Source organism: Rosa chinensis, chromosome 4, assembly GCF_002994745.2.
Source record: "Rosa chinensis cultivar Old Blush chromosome 4, RchiOBHm-V2, whole genome shotgun sequence".
NCBI lineage: Eukaryota > Viridiplantae > Streptophyta > Magnoliopsida > Rosales > Rosaceae > Rosa > Rosa chinensis.
The window spans coordinates 38,710,239-38,729,175 of record NC_037091.1 but is presented as its reverse complement, the minus strand read 5'-3'; the positions used below and the strand labels follow the sequence as shown (position 1 = coordinate 38,729,175).

At 39.3% G+C, this 18,937-nt stretch overlaps 2 protein-coding genes and 1 long non-coding RNA gene across 6 annotated transcripts; 2 read left to right on the top strand and 1 right to left on the bottom strand.

Moving 5' to 3' along the window:
* The first annotated feature begins 5,276 nt into the window (after positions 1–5,276).
* On the top strand, positions 5,277–7,591 carry LOC112199253 (putative disease resistance protein RGA3). Its single transcript, XM_040518744.1, has 2 exons — positions 5,277–6,413; positions 7,016–7,591. Exons 1-2 carry the CDS (start codon positions 5,277–5,279, stop codon positions 7,589–7,591), a joined length of 1,713 nt encoding a protein of 570 aa, XP_040374678.1.
* Positions 7,592–7,764: 173 nt separating this feature from the next.
* Positions 7,765–14,632, top strand: LOC112198495 (disease resistance protein RPP5-like). 4 transcript variants are annotated; one of them, XM_040517872.1, is made up of 9 exons: positions 7,765–10,249; positions 10,525–10,655; positions 11,025–11,193; positions 11,373–11,558; positions 12,347–12,372; positions 13,012–13,116; positions 13,372–13,520; positions 13,948–14,118; positions 14,297–14,632. In XM_040517872.1, the coding sequence occupies exons 1-2, from the start codon at positions 7,771–7,773 to the stop codon at positions 10,533–10,535; spliced, it is 2,490 nt and encodes an 829-aa protein (XP_040373806.1). In that variant the 5' UTR covers positions 7,765–7,770; the 3' UTR covers positions 10,536–10,655; positions 11,025–11,193; positions 11,373–11,558; positions 12,347–12,372; positions 13,012–13,116; positions 13,372–13,520; positions 13,948–14,118; positions 14,297–14,632. The 4 variants fall into 4 exon arrangements, with proteins under 4 accessions (XP_040373806.1, XP_040373803.1, XP_040373805.1 ...); XM_040517869.1 differs by lacking the exon at positions 12,347–12,372; XM_040517871.1 differs by lacking the exon at positions 12,347–12,372 and having other exon boundaries at positions 11,017–11,193.
* Positions 14,633–15,208: 576 nt separating this feature from the next.
* On the bottom strand, positions 15,209–17,238 carry LOC112198496. The gene is made up of 3 exons (XR_002935996.2): positions 15,969–17,238; positions 15,752–15,877; positions 15,209–15,651 (listed from the first exon to the last, which is right to left on the bottom strand). It is a non-coding gene; the product is annotated as an uncharacterized LOC112198496 (long non-coding RNA).
* Positions 17,239–18,937: the final 1,699 nt, after the last annotated feature.

Below are 18,937 nucleotides of genomic sequence, written 5' to 3'. Positions count from 1 at the left end.
GATGTCACTTTGATGAAACAGTCTTCCCGTCATTCGGGGGAGATAAGAACACAGATGTTCAACAGGAACGACAGGAATTGTCGTGGTCTGTCCCCACTATGTCTCATCTTGATCCCTATTAAAGTGACGAGATCACACAAATATGCTGCGAACATGCCTGCAAGGAAGGACGTCCCTACGAGAGGACGTAGCGCCGCCCTACACGGAGGTAGGCATGGCGCCAATGCCAAAGAGAGTGGCACTCTGGCGTTATAGGCCATGACCCCAGCTAGGATGCGTGGGAGGCCCGTGGGTTCGAAGGATACTTTGGCACATTCCAATCCTTTGATCATCAAGACTCAAAATCCGTCTTATGAGAATCTTCCAGGTTATGGTTATCGTTGGGGGACGCCTCAACGTCAGAACCTATTCCTGAGAATATAGAGCTCTATGAAAATTACACTAGTGTACATGAGACGTGGGATAGAAACTCCATCATAATGGTGATGTAGTTGCGTATTTCGTTGCGCATGAGTGTGTTGAGTCAGATGATATCGAACCACGCTCCGTTGATGAATGAATGCCAACGTAGAGAGTTTTGGCCTAAATGAAAAGCTGCGATCCAGGTTAAGTTGGATTCTCTAACGAAGAGAAGGTTTTCTGAGCCAGTAATGCCAACACCTCCTGACACAAAACCTATTGACTAATGGGTCTTCGTTAGAAAGCGTGATGAGAAAAAGATGGCAATCTCGCCTTATGGCGCAAGGCTTCTCACAAAACGCCCTGGAATCGACTACGATGAGACATATTCTCATGTAATGGATGTCATTGCACTCCACTACCCTGTCAGTTTGGTAGTTTCCGAATAACTGAACATGCAGCTTACAAATGTGGTCACTACGTATCTCTATAGGGATCTAGATACAGAATATACATGAAGGTTCATAGTGAACTTCATTTACCCAAGTCAAGAGGTTCTAAACCACGGAGCGCGTTTACAATAAGATTGAAACGCTCATTAAAGTGACTACTTGATTGGGAAGGGATATGCCCACGCGTTTCTATGACAAGTTTCGGATTCTATCGCGGTTCATGTTAGACATGATCTTCATTAGAAGCCCTTAAAGAGTTAAGGGAAACCGCTGAACACTTGAAATCCGAGTTTGAGATGAAGGATTTTGGGAGAACACGATTATGTCTCGGTTTAGAACTTGAGCATCGTGTCAATAGATGCTTAGGTATTTTGACAAGGTCAAGCCTTCAAGCACCCCCATGATTGTCCATAGTCTTGATCCTGAAAAAGATCCTCTTCGTCTAGAGGCAGAAGTGCTTTACTTAGTACAATAGGCGCATTATTGTACTTATCCAATGCACAAGACCGGACATCTCATATGTTGTGAACTTGTTAGCTAGATATAGCTCTGCGCCAACGCGACGCCATTAGATTGGTGTAAAAGATATCCTTCAGTACTTGAGATGTATGATTGATATGGGCTTGTTCTATCCCTACAAAGAGATGATGAATTCGGATCCATCACACACCAGGTACGCCGCCAACATTGGCCTGCGTCCACTATCCCCATCCCAAAACGACATGTGTTTTGGAAGGTTTTGCTGATGTTGGGTATCTCTCTGACCCACACGAAGGTCATTCCCAATCCGGTCAAGTGTTCACCATGGGAAAAGACCGTGACATCTTGGAGGTCTACAGAATAGACCCTAGTCGCTATATCTTCGAACAATGCAGAGATCATTGCTCTTCACGAAGTGGTTCGTGAATGTATATGGATTGGATCCATAATTACACATGTTTGAAGCAATTGTGGTTTGAAGTCTACCACAGATGAGCCTACGAGCATTTAGGATAATGCTGCTTGTTTTGAACAAATGAGGCAAGGCTACATCAAAAGCGATAACACCAAGCATAATCAGCAACAATAGACTCTCCTCGAGATCAAAGTGAACTAGGTTCAATCTGAGGACAGTGAGGCAGACTTGTTTACTAAGTCATTGCCCAAATCCACGTTCGAGAAACATGTGGCAAAGATTGGCTTGCGGAAATTATCTGAACTCCCATGTTCGTAGTCATCAGGGGGAGGCGCAGACATCAGGGGGAGATGTCTACATGTTCACCTCGAAACGTGAAGGGTGTGTTGTGCTCTTTTCCCCCTTCGACCGAGGTTATTTTTGTTCTACTGGGTTTTTGTTACTCGGCAAGGTTTTTAACTAGGCAACGAGAGAAGCACCGCGTTTGGACAACACAAGGGGGAGTGTTTAAGGATATCTCTATTTTGTGTTTAATCCAAACTCTAGGTTACTTGACCTAGTGGTAATAGGGTTCAATTAGAAGAATCTAGAGATTCTCTTTCCTTGTATGATTCTATCTCTATGCATTGTAATCCTCTATATAAAGAGGCCCCTATTATCAATGAGAATACACAGCGATTATCTCTCAATTTCTGATTCCCTAAAATAAAAATAACTTATTAATACGGACAATCTTTATTTGTCCAATCTTTCAATGTTCAGCAACATTTACATATAGCACAATACTCCTCGTCTTTAATTTCCACATCAGCAATTCCACCAAAATCTAGCGGGACATGCAAAATGATATTTAGCTCAATCTCCCGGCCAGTTGTGTTATGTGTTCTTTCTCTTGTGAAATTGTGTTAACGATTCCTACAAAATACCAATCCAATTACTAATAAGATAACTAATGTGATTAAAATTAGGGGAAATGATCATTTACCCAATTTCAGCTTAAAAATTGCTCACTTACTCCACTAACAGTTTTTTAATCCCATTTACCCAAAACACTCTAAGGGATTATTTCCCTAATACCCAATTAATTCTTTTTTTATTCTTTTTATTTATTTTTGGGACACTTTTGCCCTTTCCTTCTTTGTCACTTATGTGTTCTTTCTCTTGTGAAAATGCAATAAATTGTGTTAACGATTCCTACAAAATACCAATCCAATTACTAATAAGATAACTAATGTGATTAAAATTATTCAATTATGACTATCAAATACCCCAAATACTAATAAGATAACTAATGTAATTAAAATTATTCAATTATATCTAAAGGATACATGAATTATTTTATATTTATTACTAACTCGAAATAGTTGAGTGAATGACGTATCTCCTTGCCAACTTGAGTTTCCATTCAAACCCCCAAAATAGAAAATGGTATATTTCATGTGCCATACTTAATTCCTATTAGCGGCATGCGAAAAAACGAAAGTATAAAATTATTATGTTATAATATAGATAAACATTCATGTAATGGTTGATAATCTCTTGCGAGTCAAAACACCAGATGGTTGGACATCATGTTCACTATTCGACTGTGTTTCTAAACTGACACCAATGCTTTCAAATTTATTACAAATGTTTTCAAAATAGGAAAAGTTCATTAAAATTATAATGTATACCCACTTATTCAATTCAGAAGGAATAGAACTGTAGCTGCATGGATATTTTCCTTCTTGTCAGAGAAATTTCTTTGGTAATTTACTCTCTTTTGTCCAACCGGGTCTTTAAATTTGCTATGTGGACAGCCAGTTGAATCTCTGATGCAAATTATCCATTAACCTAAAACAGAGTTACCAATTAGAACCGAGTAACCAACTTTTATCATTGAAATAGTTGCAAGAAAACCTAGATACTCGGCTGTTTATTCAAAACATCAAACACATACCAGCAGGAGGAGAAACCCTTGAAGATTTAGTATGAATTAAAAAGATACAAATTTCAGCTTTTGTTGAGTCTTGTTGAGAATATATACATCCCACATGGGAAACATGAGACCTTGCTTATGAGTTTATAAGGGTTTGGGTCACTCCATCCATTGCCAATTGGTTTTGGATGCGAACCCCAAATTACTTTATCATGGTATCAGAGTGCATGGGTTATCCCATATGTGCTTGTCTCACGGCCACAAGGGCTCCACGTCACCCAAAGTTGTCCCCGTGTATGGCTTGAAAATTTGCCACACGTGCGAGGGCGTGTTGAGAATATATACATCCCACGTGGGAAAAATGGGACATTGCTTATGAGTTTATAAGGATTTGGGTCACTCCATCCATTGCCAATTGGTTTTGGATGTGAACCCCAGATTACTTTATCATGGTTATAGGTTAATTGATATAAATATAAGTCTAACGATAAGGGTTTGAGTCACTCCATCCATTGCCAATTGGCTTTGGATGTGAACCACAGATTACTTTTTCCTGGATATAGGTTAATTGATCTAAATATAAGTCTAACGACAAATAAAGAAGAATAAGCCATTTAACTTATTCACCGCTAATTAATCTATTTCTTTGAACAAGTTGCCTGCAATCTACTTAGCTAATACAACTAAACAAGAACACAATTGAAATCAACTAATTACCCCAAATTCATGAACTCTTTGGATTAAAAACTAAAAGAAAAATATATGCCGCCTAATCAGACGTTAAATAAAAATGAGATAAAACCTAAATACTTAACGACTATTATACTACTTAAAATTCAAATAAAACAAGTTTGAGCTGATCTTCATCACTGAAGTACGCTTCCTATGAATTTTACAGTTTTTAGTTTTTACTGAAGAATGCACAAGGGTTTACAGTCTGGAAGAGAAGAGGGAGGATTGGATTTGGATAAGGTGTTTGACGTTAAGTTGAACTCCCCTCCGTTAGGTGTTACAACAGCATCAAAAGACGGGAAAAAAAAAATTGTAAATAAACACATGTCCTCTCTTTAGTGGATATTGTCAGCCTCGGCTAACCCTACCTGGTTAACGAAGTACTATGAAAACCGTTTAAGATCAAAATACCAAAATCTCATCTTTCACAACCTAGCTCTTGTATCCAGCTAGCCAAACGTCTCCGTCTTTAGTACCAGTTCTGGTCTGTGTCTCTCTTACAAAGTTTTATCGCAAACAAGATCTTTCGATCACTCTTTCAGTACTTTTCTGAAATCGCTAGGTGAAATTTCCGGATCTACGAGGCCGGTGAGTACCACTATACCCATGGATTGATAAAATTGCTTAGTGGACTTACTGAAACCATGCATTCCGTGGGTGAGGTGTGAAGGGGCTCGGCTCAGTTATTATGAACTTTTTTTTTTTGGGTTACAAGTTATTATTATGAATTTTAAGTTACGCATATACTTGTACATAATCTAATAATGGGGCAACAATGCAACGAGACTGTGCATCCTGTACATCTTTCACTTTACTAGCCAATTAATAAAGCGCTACACTGCTGTTTGGTTTCAGTTTACTTTCGCTGAATCTCTTAAAGATGGCAGCTGAATTTCTGCTCACTTTCGCTGCTGAAGAAATTCTGACCAAGGTGTCTTCACTTGCCTCTCAAGAACTCACCCTTGCATGGGGGTTCAAGGCCGAACTGAAGAAGCTCGGGAAGTCCTTGTCCACCATTCAAGATTTCTTATGCGGCGCTGCGGATCAGAAAGCACAAGATCGGAGCAAGGCAGTAGAGGATTGGGTCAAGAAACTGAAAGACATAGCTCACGAGGCAGATGATGTTTTGGATGATTTCAACTATGAAGTTCTACGGCGCAAAGTGGAACTGCAAAACCACATGAAGAGAAAGGTACTCAACTTCCTTTCTGCCTCCAATCCCCTTTTGTTTCGTCTCAAAATGGCGCATAAGATTAAGAAGATCAATGATGCTTTGGTGGAGCTCAAGAATGAGGCAGCTTTCATCAACTTGGTTGCAAAGAGAAGAGATTCAAGCCCTGGAGGGGATCAGTCGGATCGAGATCAAACGGACTCTTTTTTTGAGAAGGATGAAAAGGTTGTTGGAAGGGAGGATGTTGTGTCAAAAATAGTTGAGAGCTTGACCAACTCCAACAATCAGCAGGATCTTTCGGTTATGGCCTTTGTTGGAATGCCTGGACTGGGAAAGACGACTTTGGCTAAATCAGTGTACAATGAACCTGCTATAGATACACACTTCCATAAGAAAATATGGGTGTGTGTATCTAACACTTTCGATGTCGATGTGATTTTAAGCCAGATGTTAGACTCTCTAAACGGGCATAATGCAGGATCGAAAAATCGAGATGCATTGCTTAAATCTCTTCAAGATAAGCTGACAGGGAAGAAATATGTTCTTGTACTAGATGATGTTTGGAGCGAGAATAGATTGAAATGGGAAAGTTTGATAAGTTGTTTGTCAAAGCTGAATTCTACTCCGGGAAGCAGCATTATCGTCACCACCCGCAGTGCCAATGTGGCATCTATTGCTGAAACACTTCCCAGACCTAAACTGAGAAATCTATCAAATGACGAATGTTGGTCCATTTTGAAGCAAAAAGTATTGAATTTAGAGGTGACTGATGTCATTGATAAAGATCGAGAAAGAATTGGGAGGGCGATTGCTGAAAAGTGTGGAGGTGTACCCTTAGTGGCAAAGGTACCTGGTTTTCTATTATATTAACGCAAATTTCCCTTATTTCTTTTTATTGAGAACAAAAGATATATTTGCTTTGTAATTTTAATTTGAATGCATCCCATTACAAAATATAAGGGAGCTCTGAGAGCTAGCCACAACCCAAAGCTGGTCGTCCACCAACAACATCCTTATACCATATTGGGTACAATATCTTTTCGAAATACCCATCCACCAACAGTTGAAATTAACATTCTTATATTGAATCCTCATCATAGATTTTTTGATATAAAACTTTGTTTTAGCGGAATTATGTTAGTAGATGAAAAAGATTAGATTGAGCTTTGTGCTGGAGCCATGAGAAAAGAGAGCATCCTAATTGTGTGCTCTCGATTGAAAGCAGTTCCAACATATTTTCAAGAGGCCTTAGCTTTTAAGACAGAATATTATCTTTTCTGAAACAACATCCAAGTCAAAGGGATATATTGTGGACAAAAAAAAAAAAAAAATGTAAAAAATATGTTAGTATGATTTTCAACTCACAAGCGTGTTTAACATTAGACTTTGAATTCTAATCTTATATAAGGAGTTATCCAAAATCTAAATTGTAATCCCATATAATGCAGGTTTTGGGAAGCATAATGCGCTCTAAAACTAGTAGAGATGAATGGTTGGCAATTCAAGAAAGTGAAATATGGGATTTACCTGGAGAAGAGGATAGAATCATGTCGGTATTGAAGTTGAGTTTTAATAACTTGAAATCACCGCGTTTGAAGCAGTGTTTTGCATATTGCTCAATGTTGAAGAAAGATTTTAAAATTGAAAGAGATAATTTGATCCAACTTTGGATGGCTCAGGGATTGCTCCAACTTTCAACTGACAAAAATCATCACGAAGAGGATACAGGCAATGAGTATTTTAATATTCTATTGAAAAACTCCTTATTTCAAGAGGTAACTGAAGGTGGCATTATTACCAAGTACACGATGCACGATCTTGTGCATGATCTTGCAGAAAAAGTATCCAGATGTGAGAGCTTGACACGAGATTCAAATGATACATGTGGGGTTCGACATTTTGCGCATATTCCTACTTCAACACTACACAGCATGTTAGAAACTGTTGGGAGATTGCACTCAGTATTTTCATTTACCAGGTCCCAGATATCATTTTTTCCAAGTTCAGAGCATTGCGGGTTTTAAGTTTACATGAGACAGATATTCAAGAGTTGCCAAATTCATTTGGCAATTTGAAGCACTTGAGATATCTAGACGTCTCGTATACAAGAATCAAAGCACTTCCCAAGTCAATTGGCAAGCTCTATAACCTTCAAACATTGAGAATGCAGGTTACTAAATATCTCGGAAAGCTTCCAAGGGAAATGAAAAACTTGATCAACTTGAGGCATCTTTATTTTGATGAGGGTATGGAATTTCCAGCCGGAATATTGCGGGGATTAACTAATCTCCGAACATTGTCTTACTTTAATGTGGGTAAGGAGATGGGTCTTGGAATTGAGGAATTGGTTGGCTTGAACCAATTGAAAGGTGAATTAATCATTCGTAATCTGCAAAATATAAGGGATGCAGAAGAAGCGAAGAAGGCAAAATTAGAGGACAAGAAAAATGTACTGGAGCTAAGTTTTGTATGGACAAGAAGCAGAAGCAATCCAGAAGGTTTGGAGGGTAGGCCAAGCAGCAACGTTCATGAGGAGAATGTACTGGAAGGACTCCAACCACATACCAAGTTGGAGAGCTTAAGGATTGAAAACTTCATGGGTGATAAATTTCCTCCATGGATGATGAGAAACCCTTTCCCTCTCAACAATTTGAAGAAGATCCTTCTAAGCGGTTGTCGCAAGTGCGAACGGCTCCCGATACTAGGCCATCTACCGGGTCTTGGACATGTGGAGATTTCTGAAATGCACAATCTAAAACGCTTGGGAAGTGAATTTTATGGTTATAATCATGTTTACGAGGCTGCTGTGGCTACACAAGAGAAGGAGACAATTGTCTTATTTCCAGCACTGAAAACATTAAGCATTGAACGGTGCGGTGAGCTAATTGAATGGATGGAAGCACCCACAACGATGGCACCGGCAACAAGTAAAGTAGTGGTGTTCCCTTGCCTGGAGAAGTTGACTCTCCTGGATTGTCCGTTACTGAGAAATGCTCCAAGTCATTTCCCATCTCTCAAGGACTTGTATATATGGGGCGTGGACAGCGGGAAGCCAATTGCAAGCATATGCAGGGAAGTGAGCACTCTGACTTCTCTCCATATAGGGGCCATCAATGGGATTGCTTTGCTGTCCTCAGGGATGTCGAAGAATAACAAGAATCTCACATCTTTAAAGATCCGGCGTTGTGGTGAGATGGTTCGTATTGCTCCAAATGTATTTGGGAGCTGTGCAAATCTTAAGTCGCTGTACATTGAGCATTGTCCAAAACTGGAGCATCTAGCCGAGGGTCTAGACACGCTCCGTCTTCTCGAGAAGTTGAGCATAAGTTATTGTCCTACTCTAGAGTTTATTCCGATTGACCACGACATGGCATCCCTCCGCGAATTGGAGATACAACATTGTGATAGATTATCTAGTATTGGCCTACTCGATCACTGCACCTCTCTACAGGAATTGCGGATATGGGGATGTAGAAATCTAACATCCATTCCAATCTCACAGGGCCTTGCATCTCTCTGCAAATTGGATATTACTCAGTGTGATGTATTATCTAGTATTGGCATTCTCGATCACTGCACCTCTCTACAGGAATTGCAGATAAGCAATTGTAGAAATCTAACATCCATTCCAATCTCACAAGGCCTTGCATCTCTCCGCGAATTGAACATTTGGAACTGTGGTGGGTTAACGGGCGTACCGTGCGGGGTTGAAAACTGTTCCTCGCTTCAGAAGTTGTCTTTGGGTTACAATGATCTGCCGAATCGTCCAGCTCTCCGCAAATTGGCTATTTGGGCCTGTGATGGGTTAACGGGCTTACCGAGCGGGATTGAAAACTGCACCCCTCTTCAGGAGTTGGTGATATCCTGTTTCTATAGTCTAGAGACCATTTCGTTTACACGCGTCTTCCCATCTCTCCGCAAATTGCAAGTTGAGAGTTGCGATGAATACTGTCCCTCGCTTCAGGAATTGATTGTATACAAATGCCCCAAGCTATCATCCATTTCATTTTCTGCGGATTTGAATCCATGTCTTAAGGAGCTGCATATAGAGGATTGCAATGGTCTACAATCCCTTCCAGATTTCCGCAATTTCACATCCCTCCTTGTATTGGAGATTAGTGGATGTGCGGGGATAGAAAGTCTGGTATGTGGGTTTCATATCCCGGTGTCTCTGGAGGAGTTGCGGATTTCTCAATGCCATAACCTAGAGAGTATTCCAAGTTTAGAGGAATGCACATCCCTCCGTCAGTTAGAGGTTCGGGATTGTGAGAAATTGAAGCCTCCGTCAACAGGGCTGCGCTGCCTCGCTCGTCTGGAGAAATTGGATTTAGGTCCTTTTTGGGAGGAGCTCGACTCCTTCCCTGATTTTCAAGCTCCATCACAACAACTTGGCACATTATTGTTGCGCGGGTGGCCTAAACTCAAGTCTCTTCCTGAACAAGTTCAACACTTCACTTCGCTGACAGAGTTGGTTATAGTATCTTTCAATGGAGTGCAGGCTTTACCAGAGTGGTTGAGCAACCTTGCATCTCTCAAGTACCTGGGTATTTGTGATTGTGAGAATCTCAAATATCTACCTTCACTCAAAGTAGAGTATCTACGAATTTCTGGCTGTCCACTTCTAAAGGAAAGATGCACCAGAGAATGGCCCAAGATTTCTCACATTCCAAATATCAATTTTTGTAAGCTTCTTGCTGGTTATTTTTCTTTGTTTGAACGGTTTTCAAGATTTCTCAGTTTATTTACAAACTACTTTTTATGAGCTTATGACTCCATTACTATTTCGCTCACTATACAGAAATTCAAACTAGCCACTAAATGATTGTCTGGTTTGTTCTGGAAAAAGCTTTCTGAAGCATGTCTACAAAATAATAGAAATGGTTTGGTTACATCTGTATTATTCTTATATTCAGCATTGATCGATCATTGTTTTATGTGATAAAAAAAAAATATTCAGCTGATTATTGAAGCCAAGCAATGCCTCAGCAATGGCTTTCATGTTTCAATAGAAAGATGTACCATTGGGAGTGCGCCTGTGTGAGAGCCTCATGTTGTGCAAGTTAATCACTTATCCTCTCTGTAAGCAGAGTAAGGTTTCAAACCATGTCATGTCATAAAGTATCCTACAGTATCTAGAGTTTATGTTTCTGAATTGATTAGTGGTCGGTTTTGAAGATAAATTAATCATCCTCTTATGATTCGATAGATTTCCAATTGTTCTCTTTTGGTTTTTGTATTAGTGGTGAAATATATGTAACTCCAATGTTAACACAGTGGTAATTCTAATTACATAAAGAAGATGGAGGACAATTAAGCTCTTGCTTATAGATTGTCCAGATGTAGCTAGTGTGCGATTGTTTGTTGTGGAAAAGCTGTTTGAAGCATTTATAAATTGAATCAAACTTGTTTATCCTGCTCTCTTCCTTTTCCTCAACCAACCATCTTCAAGAAATGCAGGTCTGGATTGAAGCTATGCAACGTCTCACTCGACTAGCTTGCACTATTGGATATCTGGTTCCAAGTTTCAGGGGATACATGTGCCTTCAGAAGTGTTTGAAGTTCAGTTGCGCATGATTATTTCCATTCAAGTTCTAAGTGCAAGTACAACCCAAGGAGTAAATTCATTGTAAGTTTTTCAAACCACTGCTTTCTCTTCCCTTCTAGTGTTCCTCTTTGATTAGATTTAACCAGTTTTCAAATGCATTGAACTCTTCTGTAGTCTGTGCTCTATAGGTTAGTTACTTACTGCACTTTTTCTTGATGGATAGCTTTATTGTTTTGGCATAATTTGTAATTCTTCGCCAGGCTCTATCCTCTGCTCAAATGCAAGAACAAGTTGCACAACTGATGTACACCAGGTGCAAACTTAGTTCAGGTATCTGTTGGCTGTATGAACAAACTTCTGTCACACTTCTCATTTGTGCGCTCTCTTGGTGTTTCTCATTGGAAAGCTCGAATTGTAATGAATGGCTGAAGATTTCTCTCTACCTAGTAAGTTTATTTCTTTTTTCCTTCGATGCTTGCATCTCAGAAAACCAGAAACACCCACATTTTCTGAGTTCCATTAATGCTCTGCTCTGCCCTGCTCTCTCTCTCTCTCTCTCGCCCATTTGGGTTTTCTTCATTCTTGTAATTTATAGTGAGCGAATGAGTTACAAAGCGATCCTTGCATTTTTCTTTGTTCAATGTGTTAACTGAATTTTTTTGGTCGATATTTGCTTTTTGATTTTCTGAAGGAATAGTTTTTATTTCTGGGTGTTCTTAATTTTACACCATTGAGATGGGTGAGTCATTTTTTTTGTTCTTTTTCATTTTTCTCATTGCAATATGTAATGGGTGCATTGGAGTAATTTGATTATTACAATTTCTGCAAAATGGATAAGCTTATAGCCTTTACACAAGCACATACGAAAAGAAAAGGCAGAAAGAAGTTTTTTAGGTATTTTTTTTATTCTGTTTGGTACCCTTAAGTTTAAGAAATACAGCAGGGTACAAACTACAAAGTGATTAGATTATTCAACTTGTATAGTTGTATTATATGCTCTTAAGAACCTGTGCCTTTGTTTCTAGTGACAAATTTGTCCAATTTTGTTTTTACTGCCACTTGTTTACTTCTTTCTTTTTATTTAGATGATTATGGTAGTAATCTCATGATCATGATTCACGAAAGACCTATTGAAATTTGAAGTCATGGAAGTTAGTGAGCTGACTGTTCTTGTGTAATTTTGAATTTTATGTTTTCCACTAATGAATGCTGTTGCCACTACCACAATGCCCAGAAGCGTTCACTTGGAAGTTGAAACAGGTAGTAAACTCCTCAGGGGTTTTCTAATTGAGAGTCATTGAGGGTGTTCTTGGGGGGGGGGGGGGGGGAATATGATTTTGTCAATGTGCAAGTACTAACATGGTAAACTTCATATATAGAAGAACATGAATGTGACTTAGAGACAGAAATAAAATAAAATAAAAGTTTTCTTTGGTTGCTCAAGTTAGTATGAGAAAGCTCTTGTAAAACTTAACTATGCTTTACGATACATATGTTTTATACAGTCGTACTGCTTCCTTGTCTCACATGAAACAAATTGTTAGACTGAATTTAGCTGAAGTTGGGCGATGTCACTTTCTAATACTCCCCAAATTTTAATTTTCAAAGAGCATGGTTGGTAGCATGTATTGGAGATGCATGGCCAATAATATGTATTAAGCAAATAAAGTATAGGTTATACACAGTTTGAAGTTTCAACCGATGTAACATTTTTGTAGTATCTGAAAAAAGAGAAAATTTGAAATTAAATGGCTCTTATGCATACTGTGGAAAGTCCATGTCAAGTTGGCAGAATATCAATGTGCATACTGTCCTTTTCAGAAAAAAAAAAAAAAAAAACTGTGATATTCATTCTCTTCTGGGTTTTCTTTTTTAATGTGTATCTCTTCAACTTTTCAGGACAAACCTTGTGATATATGTGCTGGATTTACTGATTGAGGGATTGCTTTTGAAGAAATTATTACATGCTCTAAATGCAGAATAGCTCGTGAACATATGTCATTTGTAAGCTTCTTTCTGACTATTTTTCTTTGTTTTGAACGGTTTTCAAATTTCTCAGTTCATTTACAAAATACTTTTTATGCGCGCACGGCTCCATTATTATTTCGCTCACTATACAGAAATTCAAACTAGCCACTAAATGATTGTCTTGTTTGTTCTGGAAAAAGCTTTCTGAAGCATGTCTGCAAAATAATAGAAATGGTTTGGTTATCTTTGTTTTTTTCTTATACTCAGCATTGATCGATCATTGTTTTCTAGATAAAAAAATATTCAGTTGCTTGATTGAAGCCATGCAATGGCTCAGCAGTGGCTTTCGTGTTTCAAGAGAAAGATGTAGCATTGGGAGTGCGCCTGTGTGGGAGTCTCGTGTTGTGCAAGTTAAATCACTTCTCCTCTCTTAAAGCAGAGTAAGCTTTCAAACCACCATGAGTATTAATTTAGCACGTACGTTCAAAGTTTCATGTCATGTCATAAAGTATCCAACGGTATCTAGTGTTTATCTTTCTGAATTGATTAGTGGTGTTTCTGAAGATAAATTAATCATCCTCTGATGATTCAACAGAATTCCAATTGTTAACTTTTGGTTTTTGTTTTAGTGGTGAATGGTGATATATATGTAACCCCAATGTTAACAACTTCAGGAAAAGTAGGTCGCAGTAGTAATTCTTGCATAAAGAAGAGGGATGACAATTAAGCTAGCTTTTGCTTATAAAGATGTAGCTAGTGTGCAATTGTGTGTTGCGGAAAAGCTGTTTGAAGCATTTATAAAATGAATCAATCTTGTTTATCCTTCTCTCTTCCTTTCCCTCAACCAACCATCTTCTTGAAATGCAGGTCTGGATTGAAGCTATGCAACGTCTCACTCAACTAGCTAGCACAAGTGGATAACTATGGTTCCAAGTTTTAGAGGATACATGTGCCTTGAGACGTGTTTGAATTTGCGGTTGCACATGATTATTCCCATCCAAGTTCTAAGTACAAGTACAGCCAATTATTGAAATCATTGTAAGTTCTCCAAACCACTGCTTCCTCTTCCCTTCCAGTGTTCCTCTTTGACTAGATTTATCCAGTTTTCAAATGCATTGTACTCTTCTGTAATCTCTGCTCTATAGGTTATTTACTTGTGGCATTTGTTCCTGATGGCTGGCTTTATTGTTTTGGCATAATTTGCAATTTTCACCAGGCTCTATCCTAGGCCAAATGGAAGAACAAGTTGCACAACTGAAGTGCACTAGGTGAAAACTGAGTTCAGTTATCTGCTGGCTGTATGAACCGACTTCTGTCACACCTCATTTGTGTGCTCATGTTTCTCATGGAAAAGCTCAAATTATAACGAATGTAGGCCATAAGCTTGACACTTATGTATTGTGGGCTTGTATAGGAGGAACTCGAGTATGATTTTAGGAGTGTATTGCAAGCCTCTTGGTGCTTCCATGTTCATGAGATTCAGTATGGTGGTATGATCTTGTTGTGCATTATGGTAGAGCTCTAGAGGATCTTATGTTTCCAGACTGTTTCTCTTGGTTGAGAAAAAGAAAAAGAAAAAATTAGTGGAGAGATCACTGAAATATTGAGTGCTTGTGAGCTTTGGGTGTAATTGGGGTTCTCTGTTGAGAAGGGTTGGGAATTTTTGTGAGGTTACCTATGAGCGATTTAAAGAATTTTTGTGTTTTGTTTTTACGAACTCTGTTATCTTCTTCTTTTGACAGTAGTGGATTATCGTCATGGGCTGTGGACGTAACCCAATTTGGGGTGAACCACATTAAAACCTTGCATCTTATTGACTCTGGTGTTAGTCTTTGGTTCTATTTTACATTTTCTTGGCAAGGAATGAACACGAAAGGGATATTGTCATTTGTAATCAAAAAAGCTAATCATCACCCTTGTGCGTTTCACCGTTTGACTTTTCATTTAGCAGTTTGCTGTTTACTTTAGATAAGGGCTAGCCTGACATCAATCAATACTGATCTGGTGAAACCACTTCAGATAATTATGGCCGGCGGACAGTAGCAGCACATTATGTGTATACATAGAGACTATTGCTCTTCTATTATCTCACCTCCGTACCATGTCGCTACTTTAAGCAATATATCATGAAAGGAACGCAGTGGCGCCGCACCAGTTGGTTAGCTGAGTTCTTAGTAATAGGCCTTGTTTAGATGTGTTTCATTGTCCGCCTTTATTCTTGATGGAGGCCTCGTTTCGTCTCAAAAGGTACATAAATCCACATTCAAGTCACATCACATAATCACATTCCAGTGGCAGATTTGGTGACTTGCTTCAGAGCAGTGGCAATCTCATCAGCTGTTGGAGCTTGCCCATATACAATGGCGAGCAGTGGGCTCTGAGGCAGAACAATGTCGTCTCTCAGGTAGCTTCCTGATGTTCTTAGCAGCTCTTCAGAACCCTTTCCCACCACCCTTCATGATTATGGTCTTGCGAGTCCCTGCTATCATTTCTTCATAATCGGTGTCTCCACTTTCTCCAAGGAACACATACATGTTTGCAACATTCAATCTCCAGGGTACAAAAAGGTACCTATTAACAATCAGGCAGAAAATATGGTATACTGTTAAATGGCAATGCAGTATGTAAAGAAAAATGGAACACACTATCCCCAAGTTGCACATAGCAATACCTGAGAGCCTGTGCTCGAGAAGCAAGGAGAGGAACAATTTGCATTCGTGTTGAGCTCCTGCAGTACATTGGATGGCAGCGTAGTCCACGCATCCTGAGTTTGTCTTAAATCATCAACTTTCCTTGCCTGCAAAAGCAAACCATTCAGAAACTTGGTCCAAAAGTAAAACCAAGCCCTTTCTAAATTTCCCACACTCAGACTAACAAGTTTTATTTACCTTACTAGGATCCTTGATTAAGTATGAGATGCAATGGGCACTGCTTTATTTTATATCTTCTTCAATGTGGCTCGAAGATGTGGAATTCCGTTCACCATCAGGGCCATTTAAGAGCTTCCAAATGGTTTTCTTTAATCCTTCGCAACCCCATCGGTAGTCAATGTGTGACGAATAATCTGGATCTGGGAAAAGTCTTCCATCTTCTTCAGTATAAGTACCAGGTAGTAAACCTCACTTCCACTGCTACAAACCAACGCATCAAACTCATTTGCCTGTATCCTCCCTGATGCCAGAAACTCCACTGCTTCTGATGCTGGAATAGCCGTAAAACCCTGTAAATCTTGCACTTTGAGAATCTAGTCTTACAGCCTTAAATATTTCTTGCACAACTTGAATCATTTTCTTTTCAGGAGCTCCAGATTTGTCATAGCAATCAAGCGCTATGACAATCAATTTTCTTCTACGTCTTAACAAGGGATATTTGCTTGCTACATTATCCGGCAGCTTATTTCCATCTTCATGGTCTTCTGGACCAGAATCTGGTTTCTTGATCTTGCTTAGGACACGCTTCACTTGATCTTGCACCTCATGGTCACCAGAAGCTGCAGTCACATCAAGAGATTCATTCAGTGAGGATTTGCCCCCATCAACTGAGAGCCTAAGAGACATATCTTGCACGTCCTTAATAGAATCATTGAGGGACTCTTCAGCAGCCATTTCATCCTCTGGGGTGTCAGTCTGCCACTGTGGATGTCTCATGCGGCAGGCTGCTACTCTAGTCAAGTAGGTTCGGCAGTGTTCAGGCCATGAGAAAAGGTGTATGTTTTTCCAACCATTCTTTCTGCACTCAACCCATAAATTCTTTTCTGATAACAACTTCAGCAGTGCATTAGCAATTGATTGCTGATCATGAGGGTCCACAAGCAAACCATTACAAAGCGCCTGAAATTCACAACATGACATAAGAAAAGTAATCTGTTGATCATAAATGAAACTGCTATCTACTTTCTCTTATCTACTTTCTATTTGAGTAAATTTGTTTCAAGAACGGTATGAGTGTTTCTGGAATCAAATAGTTGATTTGGGATTGGGCGAGAAGTGTCGACTAGAGAACAAGAGGAATTGAAATTTGGGGCTGAGGTTCTTTGCTTGCTAGGCTAATTTTAGCCAATTGCACCGATATAAAGTAATAGACGAATTAATCCAACTCAAATTTTAAGTCGAATAACACCACGAATGTTGGGAATTGGAATTGGTGACTATTAGATGACAGTGTTTGTTGCTGGGAGGATGATTGCCAAGAGGACTAGTAGGAAATGGTATTTATTATTATTATTATTTTCTATTTATTTATTTATTAAAAAAGCGCGGATGCGAATGGTATGAGGCTATGAACTATTATTAACGTTTCTCATTAGCAGGTAAGATTGGAGACTTTAATCTAATTTCTTGGATAATTGTCTTTTGGCTTTTTGCTAATTGTAAGACCTGGTTGTATTGCAAGATGAGGAAGATGAAGTACCCAAGGCCAAAGGAAGGTCTAGCTCTAGTAAATGTAGGGGTGGGATTTTTGGACCGATAAACTGAGGAACTGGCCCGAAAATGGTCGGTTGGGCGCAGTTCTTGAACAGAAATTCTTGGTGCCGTTTTAAAACCGAACCGAGGAAGAGGAGATCGGTTCGGTCTCGGTTTCTTCTGTTCTTCAGCCCTCAGAACGAAGATATTACACACGTGTCTCCACTTATACCCTAAGGCCTAAACATATCAGCCAGTTGACCAAACCCGTTGAAATCCTCTCCTGAGTCTCCTCTCATGTGTTCTTGAGTTCTTCCCCAATTCGATCGAAACCCTAAACATATCACTATATCAGCCCCAAAATTCAGTTAGATTGAATCAGAATAGCACTTCGAAACACGATTAGAGATTTTCATTCCCAAACAGCCAAACTCAATTAGTCGATTTTCATTCCCAATCGAAACACCATGCCCAAACAGTCCAAACTCCTGGTGTCGAAGAATCTGGGTCTAGCTGCTCTGATTTCGAGTAGTCTGAGCCATCCTCTACTTGTAATGAAATGGTTGTTACTTGCCATCCTCTGCTTGTAATGAAATGGTTGTTGCTTGCAACAACCCGAAAGCTGCCCCAAAATCTGGCAACGCTCGAAGCACTGCTGCTGTGAGAAGAAAACGAGGAAAGAAAGGCTAGCAGAGGTCAGATGTCTGGGATCATTTCACAAAGGTGGATCATCCATTAATCGAGACTGTTGATGGAGTTAAGAAGGTGGTTGGCAATACCAAACGAGCTCAATGTAAGTATTTTCCTATGCATTTGGCATGCAATCCTTATGATAATGGTACTTCATCTCTTAGGAAACACATAGAGATAGTTTGTAAAGGGTACCCGGGTAGAGTTAAGGTAGAATATGGGCAACAAGTGTTAACCAGTGATGGGAAAAGAGGGCAGGGCAGTTTAGTTTTTGTGAATTGGAGTTAGGATAATTGCATTGAAGCTGCTACTCATATGATTGTTGTCGATGAACTTGCATTTAGTTTCGTCGAAAAACCTGGGTTTAATTACTTTGTAGTGTTGCTGTGCCTCTTTTTAAAGTCCCTTGTAGGAAAGTCATAATGAAAAACTTTCTTCGCATGTATGATGCCAAGAAGGAGGAGTTGAGGAGGGAATTGAAGTCTCATTGTGTTAGTTTGACAACAAACACTTGGATTTCTTGTCAAAACATAAACTACATGGTAGTTACTTCTCATTTTATTGATAGGGGATGGCAAATGCATAAGAGAGTGCTTGCATTTTGTGTGGTTCCAAATCACCAAGGTATAATGATTGGTAAACTGCTAGAGTCTTGTCTCCTTGATTGGTCAATCGATAAAGTTTTAACTACTTCTATTAATAATGCATCTGCGAACAAGCATGCCATTGATTATCTTAGGAAGAAAATGTGTAGTTGGGAGATT